We start from the raw sequence: 14,928 nt of genomic DNA, 5'->3' as shown, positions 1-14,928 counted from the left end.
GCATCAACGTGTGGGTGTCTCACAGGCACCAGCAGATGTCTGTGTTGGCGGGTACCGAGCTCGCTACTTGCTCCTGAGCAGGACCCAACGCTGTCACTGTGAGAGGGCTGCCAGCTTTGGGCCCCAGGACCCGCCCCGTGTCCAGAGCATGTGGGGACTTCCACTGACCTGGCCACCAGGAGGAGGCAGGGCTGAGCCCTAGGGTGCAGTCTGGCCGGAGCCTGCACTCAGGTGGGCTCCCCTGGTCCCCAGGCAGACCTCTGCTGGCCTTGGCCTGGGGCATTGGGCCCAGGAGGGAAGGAGAAGGGGACCCTGCCCCAGGGAGAGCAGGAACCAGGGCCGGCACCCAGCCTCCCACTTGCGGGGGGCCAGCCTCAGGGCGAAGCTGCAGGTGCAGCTCTGGCGGTCCTGGCTGTGCAATCAGGCTGGCGGCAGGTGTCGGGCCAGGTGCCGAATCTGGCCTAGCAGACAGCTCTGTTTCCCCATCTGATCCAAGGGGACCCTTTCTGCCTCCGAGAGAGAGGTGAGGGAGCAGATACTGGAGACAGGCCTCGCCTCCACGTGGTTTGTGGACCCTCGGCTCACTCAGACCCCGGGACATTTCCGGGTCGCTCGTAAGACCAGGTGACTTCAGTTTCCCTGCTCCCCAGGCCCTTGTCCACCTGACTCTGACCGACAGACTCAGTAGGTGGAGCCCGGGTACTCAGGGAAGACAGGAGGGGGAACTGAGGCTGCGTCAGGTGCCCAGCCTACCCCACCCTGCAGAACCTGGGCTCATGGAAATCCCTCCGGTCCAGCCCTGAGTTCTGTTTCCAGCTGGGCTCTCTGAGAACACCCAGCCCTGCCCGGGGGGCGGGGGGCGGGGTAGGGCCAGCAGGAGGCTGGGGGTGCTGCAGTCGCAATTCCAGATGGGGCTCCACTGCGGGACTCGGAGGGACACAGCCGGGCTTTGCGTGCAGGGTGCTGTCCAGGCAGCAGTGTCCCACTGCATGTACCGACTCCCCTGTGATCACAGGAAGCCCCATCCTGGCCCCAGGAGCCCCTGTGCTCTGGGGTGGAAGCTGGCACTGCTGAGAGGAACTCAGCCCGAGCTGTGCAGGAGGCGCACTTTTTATTGGGTTGCAGTAGCATCTTGGGAAATGTCTGCAGAGCCAGGGCCCAACCCCGGCCCCGCCCCAGCCAGCCCCTTCCTCTCCTGGCGCTGGCCCTGCAGGAGGGGCCCCGCCAAAAGTCGCATGGGTGGGTGGGGGGGTGTCCGTGTCAGTGGGCCCTCTGTGGTGATGCAGGTCCCCCCCTGCAGGGGCTGTGGCAGCGGTGTTTCAGGAGTTGTGGCTCAGCTCATTAAACTGAAAATGGACAGAGCAGCACGACTTGGAAAGCTCCCCTATTCCTGATCTCCGGAGCAGAAAAGGCTCCCTCCTCGGTAAGGACAGCCTTCTCCTGCCACCCAAGGTCCCTTCTCCCATCTCCTCCCCGACCTCATCCTCCTGCCAGTCCTGGAGAGGAGGGCAATGTTCTCACAGGGGAGGGGAGGCATCCGGGATAGGGCTGTGGTACACAGGCCAGTTGAAGGGCAGGGGACCTGCACCTGGAGCTTTGCAGAGGCATTTTCAGGGGAGAAGTTGTGAGAAGACGATCCTGGAAGATCCCACCGAGCTAGTGCCAGGAAAGGGAGGTCAGAGGTCACGGCTGGGCCCCTCCCCCAAAGGAACTGAGGGGCTGTAAGCGGCAATGTCACACCTCTGTCCTTGTCCCTTGGCAGAGATGTGGGCCTCAGCAGAGCTGCATTGTGTAGGGAAGCCTCCCTCCCGATGGGCACAGCCCACTGTGGGCGATGTGGCAGCAGGAGGGAGGGTCTGCCCCCTCTGCTTCCTCCGACTCCTCCCCCAGGGTATGCGCCCCCCAGTACTCCCCAAGGCTGCCCTCCATTGCGGCCCCCCAGCTCCCCCAGGCTTCCCTGGCTGAAGAGCAGGGAAGGGTCAGGCTGAGGCCTGGGGACTAGTGAGGCCCTCCGCCATTTGCTACAGGCTCAGAATTTCCGGGCCTTGTTGGTTTGTTTTCTGCTAGCCACGGAGTCCAGGGAGGCAGGAAGAGAACTGCCGCGACGCTTCTGGGAGGGACTCTTCGCTCCAAGCGCTGGATGGCCTCTGACCCCCACCCAAGTCAGGCTGGGGTCAGCCCTGGGCCAGTTTTGGGGGTACTGGTCGGAGCAACATGCACGAACAGGAGCTGCTGTCCCCCAAAGTGGGTCCCTGTCCCCTCTGCTCTGCGGGAGGCGAGGACTGTGGTTCTATTTCTAAAGCTGGAGAGGAGCCGCCTCCCGGCCGCCGCCACCTCTGCGTGCAGGGTCCCCGCGCGGTCAGGCCGGCCCTGCCCGCGCCCATGGCCTGTCCGCGGAGTCCCCGGCCGGGCTGGCGCCGTCAGGATCCTGCGAGCTGTCCTCTGTGGCGGTGGCGGAGCGCGTGCTGTCCTCGCGCAGGGCCGGCTCGGGGCTGGCGGCGCGCTGCTGCTGCTCCTTGAGCTCGGAGTAGGAGCGCGAGAAGGTGTGAAAGATGGAGGTGACCGGGAAGGCCATGAGCAGGATGCCGCTGAGGATGCTGCTCAGCGCCACCACCTGCCCGGGCAGGCTGCGCGGGACCATGTCGCCGTAGCCCACGGTGGTCATGGAGATGACGGCCCACCAGTAGCTGGCCGGCACGCTGGAGAAGTCGCGGCGCGCGCCCAGCTCGCGCTCGGCCAGGTGCACGAGCGGCGCGAAGAGCGCCATGGCCACGCAGAGGAAGAGCAGCAGCAGCCCGAACTCGCGCGCGCAGCGGCGCACCGTCAGGCCGAGCGAGCGTAGCCCCAGCGAGTGGCGAGCCAGGCGCATCACGTAGAGCACGCGCAGCGCGCGCAGCAGCCGCAGCACCAGCCCCGCGCGCTCCAGCAGCTTGTTGCCGCCCGCGCCCGCGCCCGCGCCCGCCCGCGCTGCGCCGCCCGCCGCCAGGCCCACGAGCAGCGACACGTAGAAGGGCAGGATGGCCAGGATGTCGATGATGTTGAGCGGCGTCCGCAGGAAGGCGCATTTGCTCTCGGCCTGCAGCGAGCGCAGCAGGAACTCGAAGGAGAACCAGGCCACGCACACCGTCTCCAGCACGAAGAGGTTGCGGCACTTGGCGGAGCACTCGCCCTGGGGAGGAGAGGGGGACACGTGTTGGGGGCAGGGAGGCTGGCGCCCTTGGTTCCCCGGGACGGGGGATGTCACTCCCCGCTGCCCTCCCTCCCGACCCCAGCCCATGCAAGTGTGCCGCTGCAGGGGCGAGGGGTATCCGCAAGAAAGCCTAGTTCCTGTAAAAAAAAAAAAAAAAAAAAAGAAAAAAAGATTTACTCGGAGACCGGCTTCTGGCTTGAGAGCATGAGAAGCTCAGATGACAGCCTCCCCAGCAAAACTGGTGAAAAATCATTAAAAAAAAAAAAAAAAAAAAAACCCAAACCATTTAAAGCCTCTGGAAACGGTCCTAAGGGCAAACAACAAATGAAACATCTATTCCAGAAAATCTATGAAAATTCATTACGAAAGGCAAGAGTCTTTACTATTTGAACCAAGACCACCCCCCCACCCCCTCCCAGGAGACTCCACTCCAGAGGCTGCAGCCAGGAACACAGGGCACCCTGCCCCACAGCCCCCAGCCAAGGGCTTTCTTCCCAGGAGGAGCAGGACCACAGCATTTCTCGTCCTGCCTCCCGCTGCCTGTGGCTGAGGCTGAGTCCCAGGTCAGTGCAGTTGAGAAGAGGGGCAACTTCTCCCGCCCAGCTCCCACTAGTGGGGTGGAATGGAGGCTCTACCTTGTGGTGCATGGAGAATACTGGGACCCCCCCCCCATTGCCCTTGCCGGGGCTTGGGAGGGTGGTTTCTCCAGGAGAGGCAAGCCAGAGGATCTCAGCCTGCTGCCTCCCCCTCCCTCCACAGAGCACGCAGCTCTGAGAATGGGAATCACCGAGAAAGAGGCTTGCCACTGTCCCCACCCCCATTCCAGACCCCTGGCACAGAGGTTTAGCCTTAGGGGGAGAGTAAAACAGCTCCTGGTTTCTTCCCAAAGGAACTAACTTCATTTGCAGCAGAAAGTGGTCACTTCAAACCCAAGGGCGCTCTCAAGAACAGTGGCGGTTGTAGAAGAATAACAGGAGGAGATTCGTGGATCTAATGAAGACACAGCCCAGGCCGCAAGCCGGCTGGTTTGCAGGAAGAACTGGGGTGTAGGACATCTGAAGGAGCCCTCCTGGGGTCAGAGCAAACACCAGACACTGGCCTCAGAGACTATCCCTCCAAAGAGCCACAATGTGATTGGATCAGTTTGCAGAGCAATTTATCCTCCAGGGCATTGTTGAAAACTACAGAGCAATCAGCCAGCAATTAAAGGAGTGTCACAGGTGGGTGTGGTCAGGGAAAGAGAGTCCTACCCAAACCACTGTCATCCCAGGGTGACCCTGGGTGTCCCCAAGCTGGGCCTCCCCGAGGAGCAACATCAAGGACTAAACACTGTGTATGTGTGTATGTGTATGAGTGTGTCAGTGTGTGTATGTATGTGTGTGTGTATATGTGTGTATGTGTGTGTATGTGTGCAAGCAGTGTGTGTGTGGCAGGAGGGGGTAAGAATAGACTTCACCAAAATAATCCAGCCAATTACTAAACAAATAAGCAAATAACAGTAACAAGCCCTGAGTGGGGTCAGTATCAGGGTTGCTACAATATATTATCTAAAATGTTCAGTTTCCAATAAAAAAATCATAGCGCAGGCAAAGAACCAGGAAAGCATGCCCACATATCAGAAAAACCAGGCAGCAGAAACTGTCTGTGAGAGTGATGCAGTGTCAGATTTAACAGAAAAAGATTTCACAATAGCCATGATAAAGGTGTTTACAGGCTAGGGGGAAGCCTGATGAAAGAGGTAGTGCAAGGCGTGGGGACAATCCATTGCATTGAATGAGAAGATCAATAAAGAGAAAATTTGAAAAAGAACCAAATGCAAATTTAGGCGTGGAAAAGTATAATAACAAATAAAAAATTCACTAGAGGAGCTCCACAGTAGATTTGAACAGGCAGAAGAAAGAATTAGTGAACTTGAAGATCAATTGATAGAGATTACACAAGCCAAAGAAGAGACAGGGAGAAAAATGACAAGTCTCAGAAAAACGTGGGACACCACTAGTCCACCAACATGGGGAAATGTAAGTACAGAGGAGAAGGGAGAGAAAGGAGAAGAAAAATGTTCTGAGAAATAATGGCTGAAAACTTTCAAATCTATTGGGAAACCATACCCTATGCATCAGGAAGCTCAATGAACTCCAGGTGGGTGAACACAAAGAGACCCACAGACACACACATCACAGAGAAAATGCGGAAAGCCAAAGACAAGGAGAAAGTCTCGAAAGCAGCAGAGAGAACAACACGTCACTTTCGAGGCGACTCCAATAAGAGAGCATACTGACTTCTCAGCAGAAACAGTGCAGGCCAGAAGGCAGTGGGATAACATACTCAAAGTGCTCAGAAAAAACTGTTCATCAAGAATCCCACAGCCAGCAAAGCTCTCATTCAAAAATAAAGGTGAAATAAAGACCTTTCCAGATAAACAAAACTGAGAGAATTCATTTCTAGTACACCAGCCTTACAGAAGATGCTAAAGGAAGCTCTTCAGGCTGAAAGCAGGTGATCCCAGAAGGTCACGACCTTGGATCTGGCAAAGGATTCTAGATATGACACCAAAAGCACAAGCAACCAAGATAGAATAAACAATTAAAATTAAAAACTTCTGTGCCTCAAAGCACAGAATGGCCTGAATTGTTTCTCTTCAAAATCCACATGTTGAGTCCTAACCCCCAGCACCTAGAATGTGGCTGTATTAGGAGATGGGTCTTTGAAGAGATAATTAAGGTAAAATGAGGTCATATGGATGGGTCCCTAACCCAATCTGACTGGTGTCCTTATAAGACGAGGGGATTAGGACATAGACTCTCACAGAAGGATGACCATGTGAGGACACAGGAGAAGACAGCCGTCTGAACAGCAAGAAGAGAGGCCTCAGAGGAAACCAACCCTGCTAACACCTTGATCTCGGACTTCCAGCATCCAGAACTGTGAGAACATGAACTTCTGTTGTTTAAGCCACACAGTCAGTGGTACTTTCTTATGGCAGCCCTAGCAGACTGATACAGACACCATCTGGAAAGTAAGACAATCCACAGAATGGGAGAAAATATTTGCAAATCATATCTCTGATATGGGACTTGTATCTAGAATATATAAAGAATTCCTGCATCTCAACAATAAAAAGACAAACAGCCCAATTTAAAAATGGGCAAGAGATCTGAACAGACGTTTCTCTAAAGAGGTATATAAATGGATAACAAGTACATGAAAAGATGCTCAACTTCATTAGTCATCAAGGAAATGCAAATCAAAACCACCATGAGATAAACTTCACACCCAGGAGGATGGCTAGAATGAAAAGTCACAGGACGACAAGGGTGAGGAGGATGTGGAGAGAACGGAACCCTCACACGCTGCTGATGGGAACGTAAAACGGTCCAGTCATTTTGGAAGACAGTCTGGCAGGTCCTCAAATGACTAAACATAGTTACCATGTGACCCAGCCATTCCACTCAGTGCCTGAGAGAAGCGAGCATGTGTCCACATGGAAACATGTGCAAGGATGTTCACAGCAGCATTATGCGTAAGAGCCAAACAGTGGAGACAACCCACGTGTCCATCCCTTGATGATGGATAAACAGAATGTGGCAGGTCCATGCACTGGGATGTTACTGGGCCACAGAAAGGAGTGAGGCTCTGACGCCGGCTACAACACGGGCGAACCTCAAAGACGACACGAAGTGAAAGGGGCCAGCCCCGAGAGACACATGCTGAGTGTCCTCAGCGAAGTCCAGAGTAAGGAAATGTATGAAGACGAAGTGGAAGTGGTTGCTCGGGGCTGGAGGGTGTGGCTGCTGAGGGGCACAGGGTCTCTTTGGGGCGATGGACGTGTTCTAGAATTAGATTGTGGTGATGGCTGCACAGCCCTGTGAATGTACTGAAAGCCATTGAATTATACACTCTAAAAGGGTGAGTCGTATGGTGTATGAATTATATATCAGCAAAGCTATTTTTAAAAAGACTCAACTCTAGGTAAATCCCAGAGCATGTGGCTGTTTGTGGAAAACGAGTGGGGACAGCAGGCCTGCCGAGGCCCGAGGTGCAAGGGGATCCCAGTGCAAGGGTTCCAGGTGTGGGGGTGTGGAGAGGCCTCTGTTGACAGAACAGCAGACAGAGAACATGCAGACCTCTCTGAGCTGCCTGGCTGCTGACGGTCCTGGTCTGGCCACATCTCACCTTTGAGCCTGAGCCCCCGCCCAGCCCAAATCCCTCCCGGGGTGACCTCTATCGTGTTGAGGAACTGGAGAAAACATCAGAACACACCAGAGGCAGCAGCAGATGCCCGTTGTGCTCTCCGCTCTGAGTCTGGGCTCAGGCTGCCGGGTGCCTTGTCCCCCACTGGGATCATGTCCCTCTGAGCATCAAGGACAGAACTTCACGCCCGTCCAGCTGCCTCAGCCCTCTCACCAGGTGATAAAGCCTGGGGCCGGCAGTGGTGACCTTCCATAACCAGCGGACAGCCCTCGAGGACCCACCCGAAGCTTCAGATGGAGAACAGGTCGTGGTTCAGCAACTGATGTTTAAACCCCATGAAAATCTGCCATGCAGCGTTGGTCCTGAGGGCACAGAGGTGAGTGGACCCACAGGCTGCTCCGAGGCCTGTCTTGTATATTCGGGGCAGACACTGATCTATCACCTGGTCTGTAAGGAAGCCGGGCCAACTCGGCTCCCGCAAACCTCTCTCCCACCGGCACTTTCCCAAGCCGGCCACTCTCTGCTTGTGGCGCTTTCTGTATGGAGCAGAGCCTAGCCTTCCCATTAGTGGCTGCTGGAGCCCAGTACCTGGGCTTCTACATTAACCATCATCCCTGTTGTGTGCCTGGAAATACTGGCCAGGTGCTCACTTCCTTGGTGGCGTGGGCCCCGGGCAGGCGCACAGCTCGGGTGTGAATCCTCTGAACACAACCTGGCAGGTCTGTTCTCAGAAAAGGCGATGGCGGCTCGGGCCCAGATGAAGGGGTCACTGATGCCGTGGGAGGAATTCCCCGGTTTTCAGACCCTCTCCCAGGGCACGTGGCTCACAGGTGGAGGGTCTTCAACAGCCTGTCCTCCCGAGGGACCCTGTGGGCCCCCCAACCCACATGTCGCCTGGCCCATCCTGGCTCAGAGTGGACAGCTCACTCCAGGTGGGGGCTGTGTGTCGCTTCCAGGAACTCCCGCAGCCTCTCTGGTGCCCTGATTGAAAGAGTAGCAGGGCTGCAGGCTGACTGGAGGGGCCTGGATTCTTTGGGACAGGTCGGCAGCGTGGCCCAGGGTCCGAGAGTGTCCACCTCAGCTCTGGTCTGTGGTTCTGTGGTGTCCCCCACGCCTGTGTCCCTCTCTGTCATGTGGAGAGGGCAGAGGCGTCTCAGTCTTGTCCCCCGAGATTAGGAGCTGCTGTGCGTGGAGATGCCCCCAAGACGTGCACTGGCCTCCACGCCGACCTCTCCACTGCTCCCACCTGCCAGCTCCACACCTGCCAGGTCCAGGTCCCCGGGGCACACAGGCCAGGATGGGGACAGCAAGCGTCTGCTGAACATCACCACACAGCTTCTGGAGGGGCAGAGGCAGGGGCGGGAGGGGCACAGGTGGCTCTTCCTCCCTCTGGAAGGTGCTGAGAGAACCCAGGAGGGTCCTGCCTGCTCGGCCCTGCTCACCCCGCCATATCTGGTGACAGTGACAGATCCTAGCGGGAGGAGAGCCCACAGCCAGCGGAGGGCTGTGGTTAGGGGCAGAGGCACAGCAAGGGCGCCTGCCTCTCTCCTTTCCGGAAGGTTCCTTAGGACTCATGTCCCAGGAATCCCGGTGTGCAGATCCAGCACCACCCGAAGCTTCCAGGCTGACGGTGGCCCAGACCTGAGGCAGAGGGGCCTTTGGCGGGGTCTGCGGCCTGGGCCCTCCCCCCTGCTCAGAAGAGTCTAATGACCTCAGCCCAGGGGGCATTGGTGGTCCTGGGACCCGCAGCCCCAGCAACACCCATATAACGTCCCCTCCAGGGCTGACTACAGGCCCCGGCTCCCCATCATCCCAGCATCGCAGGCGGCACTCGGCCGAGTGCAGCTTCGGGCCCCATTTGGGTGGGCTGCATGGGGGTAGAGGAGCGACGTCTGGGGAGTGGCTCCCTTGTCCTGTGCATGAGGAGTGACCCCAAGGTGCCCACCTGGAGCCAGGTGGGTCTGGGAGGAGACGGGCCTGTCGGGGCCACGATGGCCCCTGCCGTCTCCTTAAGGACCAGCCTGCAAGTTAATGGGAGGAAGCTATTTCTGGAACTTTCAACCCAGAAAACAGACCCTGATTTATCATAATTTGACACATCTAGCCTATTTGGCCAAAATCGGGTCAGAAATAAATCTATGTTCAGCCTGGCTCACCCCATTTTGATACCCCCCCACACTTTGGTCTCGCCTGGCTTTCTCTGGCATTTCACTGACATTCGGGTTGTTACATCAGGCCACGAGCTGCAGATGCCCTGATGCATTCAACGTGGGCTGTCTGTGTGCAGCCTGGGTGAGCCACGAGGTATGCCTGGTGGGCACAGGGCTGGGGCTGGCATCCAGGGTCATGACCCCTCTGCCAGAGCGAGCAAACGCCTTTTAAACTCTGCCTGCTTAGCTCTGGGCTGAGGCTCCTCGAGGTAACTCTGTGCCCCCCATCCAGGACTGACCCTGCAGGCTGGACAGAGCAAACTGCCGATGGCTTCTGCCCATCCGCTGTCAGGGTGAGAGGGGCGGGCTCTGGTCCAGGGTCCAGGGTCCCAGGGGGCTTGGGAGGACACAGAGACCCTGGGGCAGACACCTCTGGAGAGAGAGAAAGTGGAGCCCAGACTGCGACGGGTCTGGCCTCGCCGGCCGGCAGTGACAGCCCCACTTCCCTCCTTCCTGTAGGCGGGGCTGTCCCCATCCCCTACCCCCACCCCCCACCCCCCTCTCTGTGGAGCTCCTGTGGGAACAGGAGTGAGTGTGCTGACTCTGCAGGAACGCGTGGGACCCATCGCCCTCCCATCCCAGGATGACGGCCCCGAATGCACCAGAAAGCCGTGCAAGTGTGCACACGAGCCCAGAGCCCAGGCAGGCGGCGCCAGGTCCCAGCTCCAGAACTTGCACGTGCTCCTCCTCAGAAACCACAGCACTCTCCAGCTCTGCATGGGAAATGTGAAATAATACTACAGGGAGCCCAGGACCCAAAGTCCCATTCTCCACCCAGGTCCACCAGCTGGGGCCTTGAAACCCTGACCTGCCCCGCCCTGGCCCCTCCACCTCTAGCTGCCCGGGTGGGTTCGGGGAGCCGAGGACGGAAGTATCAATGTAGGGAGCTCCCGTGCAAGATGCCTGCAGCTCCACACACTGGACCGGGTGCCCCTGGGGCCCGTGGACACCGAGGGCCAGTGACAGACCCTCTGCTCACCCGGAGCCGGGCAGCGGGTTCTCACCAGGGTACGAGTGCCAGGCTGGGTGCATTGGGAGGGAGGCCTCTGGAAGGAGGGCCTCCCACAGGCAAGTGGGGGTCCTGAGAGGTGGGGAAAAAAGGCAGGGGGTCCTGGCGCCCCAGGGCGTTCAGGAGCCGGTCTGTGGTGAAGGAGGCACAGAGAGGTCAGCCTGTGCAGGGGAGATTGGAGCCCCAGAGGCCGATGGCGAGGCCGAGAGAAGGTCAAGAAGAGGCAGGGAGGCCGATGGCAGCGAGGGCCGAGCCTTGCAGGGGGAGAAAACCAAGGGCCAGGAGGAGGGGGTCTTGGAAATGGAAACTTTATGAAGTGGGGACCGACCAGACCGGGGCGGGGGGGGGCTGGAGGAAGGACGCATGACCATCTCAACCCAGGCAGACAAGGGGGTTAATGACGTGCAGAGTGGAAGTTCCTGCAGAAACCCCCGGGGCACCTGCACACTCGTGCCGCTCTGCAGAAGGGTCAGGGCTGGTGGAGGGCAAAAGCCTGGATGGCCTGGAGGAGAAGAGTGGCACTGAGGCCGTGGGTGGAGAGCCGAGGGGGCAGAGCAGACAGGAGGAGTCCGGACTGTAGGGCCCAGAGACACGTGAGGGGGCAAGGGAGGGCTGGAAGGACTGCTGGCCCCCACCAGGGAGCGTGGGAGAACATCCGGAGGGCCAGGGTGCTGGGGCAGCCTGGGGCTCCTTTCCCCTCAGGACAACACAGACGTTTCCAGTAAAGGCTTCCATAAGCTGGTGAGGCCTGGGTGTCTGTAAAACCCATAGCAGAGGTGAGCTGAGACTCTAGGAACAGAAGGGGGTCCGCTGAAGGGGGAGAGGCCCAGGGAGGGGAGGCAAGAGCCCCTGGGGACGACCTGGTCATCTTGGGGACAGGAGGCCAGAAGCTGCAGTTGTGGGGGCTCCCGGGGAGGGGAGAGCGGGAGTCTGAGACGGCACACGGGAGGGATCCGGGCCTCTGAAGTCAAGCCCCTCACTCCCGCCCCGTGCGCTGGAGGCAGAGCCTTCTCTGCAGGCTGCAGCTCCACACGCTGGGGGCAGGCTGCCCCCATTCTCCCGACCCCCCGCCCCAGACCTGCTCCAACGCCCTCACCAGGCTCCTCCAGGGGCTTCCACGGGGCCAACCACATCCCCAGGGGCACTGGTCCTCGGCGTTGTGAATATCCGGTCCCACAGGAAAACTTCCCTTCTTGGCCAAAGTCCACAAGACACTGTGTGCCCTTCCTGAGTGACCACCCGGGATCCAGGTACCCATGAAGTCTGCGCAAGTGACCCTGCAGGCGCCCGAGCCCTTGGGCTGTGGGTCTGAGCTCCTCTCTTCTAATTTGGTTTCTTTCTAGCATGGGAACTGGGCACCCTCCAATTACTGTGGCCCAAGAACCAAGGGTCGGCTGCCCCCACAGAAGCAGCTCAGTCAGCGAGTTCAGCTTGAGCTAATTACAGACACACCTGTGAGGACATGGGGGTGGCTAGACGGCCCACTCCTGCCTCGTCCCTGCACATCTGGGCATCACTGAGCCCAATGCCAGATTTGGTGCATGTCTTTAGACCTACGTCAATGGTACCATCCTCCATAACCACGAAAAAACCAACCAACCAAGCAAACTGCTAGGAATATTCTCCATGGACACGTGCTCAAGTTTCTCTAGGGCTTCCTAGGGATGGAACTATTGGTCTGTCAGACAGGAACATCTGTTTATCAGAAATTGCTGAGCTGTTCCCCTAGATAGCTACACAAACTGAACCCTCTCTCCACCAGGCGAGGGTCGCCTGGGCCTCAGGCCAAGGATCTGGAGGCCCAGGGTGGTTCCAGGATTCATATAAACTTCTCACAAATGTATATTAAAAGCCTTCAAAGGGTGTGTACACGTTGACCTGGAAATCCCAGTTTGGCGAGGGAGTTCTCAGGGGATATCGGAAATGCTGGCAGACTATGTCGAAGGATGTGCTCTCTTCCCAGACGAACGCTCAAGCCTCATGGCCACAACAACCCCCAGCTCCCTGTGCTGCCTCTTACAGCCAGACCGTCCCCGCCCCAACCCTGGGAGCCCTGCTCCCTTTGCCTTTTCCAGGACGTCCCATAAAGGGAAGCATGCTGCAGGCAGCCTCTTCCCACTGGTGTAATCCGAGACTCACTCGGGCTGTTAGGGGAGTCAGTGGTGCAGTTCTTTACGCTGACGGGCTCAGGGCACGACGTACCCGCCAGCTCTCCCTCCATCCGTTGGTGTACATGGTGTAGCACTGCGTGGTGTCCAGTTTGGGCTATTTCAGATTAGCTGGTGTGCAAATTCACGTACAAACCTACGTATGGACACAGGCTTCCATTTCTCTTGGGTAAACGCCCAGGGTGGACTGCTGATCTTATGTAAGTGTGCTCACTTATTCGTTCTTCAAGCTTATTCGTGGATTTCTTGGGACGTTTTATGAACACGGTTTTCTTTCTTTCTTCCCAATCATGTACCTTTATTTCCTTCTCTTGCTTCACTGCACTGTGGGGACTTCTAGTTCAATGCTGAACAGGCTTCACCCCCGTCTCTGGGGGCATCCAGTCTGTCATGTTCCATCATTATGTCATCCACTGTAGGTTTTGTAAATAGACGTTTTCTATCAGGTTAAGGAAATTCCCTTCTGTTTCTAGATTGTTGAAGGCTTTTGTTTTAATCATGAATGGATACTGAATTTGCCAAATGCTTTTTCTACATTCATTGAGACGATCAGATGGCTTTTCTTCTTTGCTGTGTTAACATTACGAATGACACCGACTGATTTCAGATGCTGAACCAGGCTTGCTCTTCTGGAAAACTCCCCTAGGTCACCACGCATTATCCTTTTTACATATTGCCGTGTTTGATTTACAAATATTCTGTGGAGGAGTTTTCATCTATGTTCATGAGAGACACTGATCTATATTTTTTCTTTTCTCCTAATGTCTTTGTCTGGTTTGGTACCAGGATAATATTGGTCTCATAGAACGAGTTGGGAAGTGTTCCTTCCTCTTCTATTTTCTGGAAGAGATTGTGTAGAAAAGGTCTTATTTCTTCCTTAAATTTTTGGTAGAATTCACCAGTGAAACCATCTGGGACTGGAGTTTTCTTTTTGGAAGGTTTTTTTGTGTGTGTGTTTGAGGCAAATCGGCCCTGAGCTAACATCTGCCAATCCTCCTCTTTTTTAGCTGAGGAAGACTGGCCCTGGGCTAACATCCATGCCCATCTTCCTCCACTTTATATGGGATGCCGCCACAGCACGGCTTGACAAGTAGTGCGTCAGTGCGCGCCCAGGATCCGAACCGGCGAACCCCGGGCCGCCACAGCGGAGTGCGCTCACTTAAGCGCTTGCACCACCGGGCCGGTCCCCCTTTTTGTAAGGTTTTAAACTATGAATTAAATTTCTGTAATAAGCTCAGGATTATTCAGGTTATCTACTTCTTCTTGAGTGAGTTTTGGTGATGGAACATGTTTTTAATTTAATTTTTGTTTTACAAAAGTAACACATGCACATAATTTTTTTACAGTTCAATTAATAATAAAAGGCTTATAGGAAAAAACAGTATTCCTACCCCCAACTCTTATCTCCCAGAGGCAAATTTTTCAATTTTTAATTGTTTCTTCTGATAGTTACTTCCATACTTTTAAATACCATGCTTGTGTATTTATTGACACATTAACTTTATACATTTCTACCCACTGTGTAGTCATGGCCTGGCTTTCACACACCCCACCACACCATCCCCACTTGTCCATGACCCCTTTCCTCCAAACATAGTTACTCACGTTTTGGGGTAAAATCAGTAATTATTAAGACAATGTGAATACTGGTCACTGCTGAGCCAGGTCCTACTCTACAATTACTTTTTTTTCTCATAAAATGTTTTGTTTTTCCTGAAATTTTATGGCCACGTTTTAAAATTGCTCAGCTTGCTATGAATATGGTACATTTTTTCCAAATGCTCAAACACAACAGACAGTTGGTAGGTGTGTTTCCTCTCCGAGACCTGCCTTCCTGCGGGGACCCCCAAGGTCGTGTGCAAGCTGTGGGGCAGCGTCCCTCTGCTCCTCTCGATTTGGGTCTGTGTATCCCCTCTTTGGTTCACTCGTTCTGCTGAAGCACATCCTCCAGTAGCTTCCTGAGGAAGACGCCTCTGCATGTCTGGAAAGTTTTTGTTCTGCCTCCAAGCTTGCCTGCATGATGGTGTAAAGCAGTGATGGCAGAAATTCATTTCCACTCATGATTCAAGGGGGTTGCCCCGTTATATCCGAGTTTTGCTGCTGAAGTTTAAATTCACAGGAAAGTGCATAGATCATGTCAGTGCATTTCCAAACCGAACG

The 14,928-nt window shown here is 55.9% G+C and overlaps 1 protein-coding gene across 1 annotated transcript in view; it reads right to left on the bottom strand.

Moving 5' to 3' along the window:
• Positions 1–2,359: 2,359 nt before the first annotated feature.
• Positions 2,360–14,928, bottom strand: part of KCNG2 (potassium voltage-gated channel modifier subfamily G member 2) — a 56,816-nt gene continuing 44,247 nt past the window's right edge. The window contains exon 5 of the mRNA XM_058556626.1: positions 2,360–3,169. Within this exon, the coding sequence (XP_058412609.1) occupies positions 2,360–3,169 (810 nt within the window). The remainder of the gene's footprint in view (positions 3,170–14,928) is intronic.

This window comes from Diceros bicornis, chromosome 16 (assembly GCF_020826845.1).
Source record: "Diceros bicornis minor isolate mBicDic1 chromosome 16, mDicBic1.mat.cur, whole genome shotgun sequence".
NCBI classification, from domain to species: Eukaryota; Metazoa; Chordata; class Mammalia; order Perissodactyla; family Rhinocerotidae; genus Diceros; species Diceros bicornis.
Note: the sequence above shows the minus strand (reverse complement) of the source record. Positions and strands in the feature narration are given on the sequence as shown.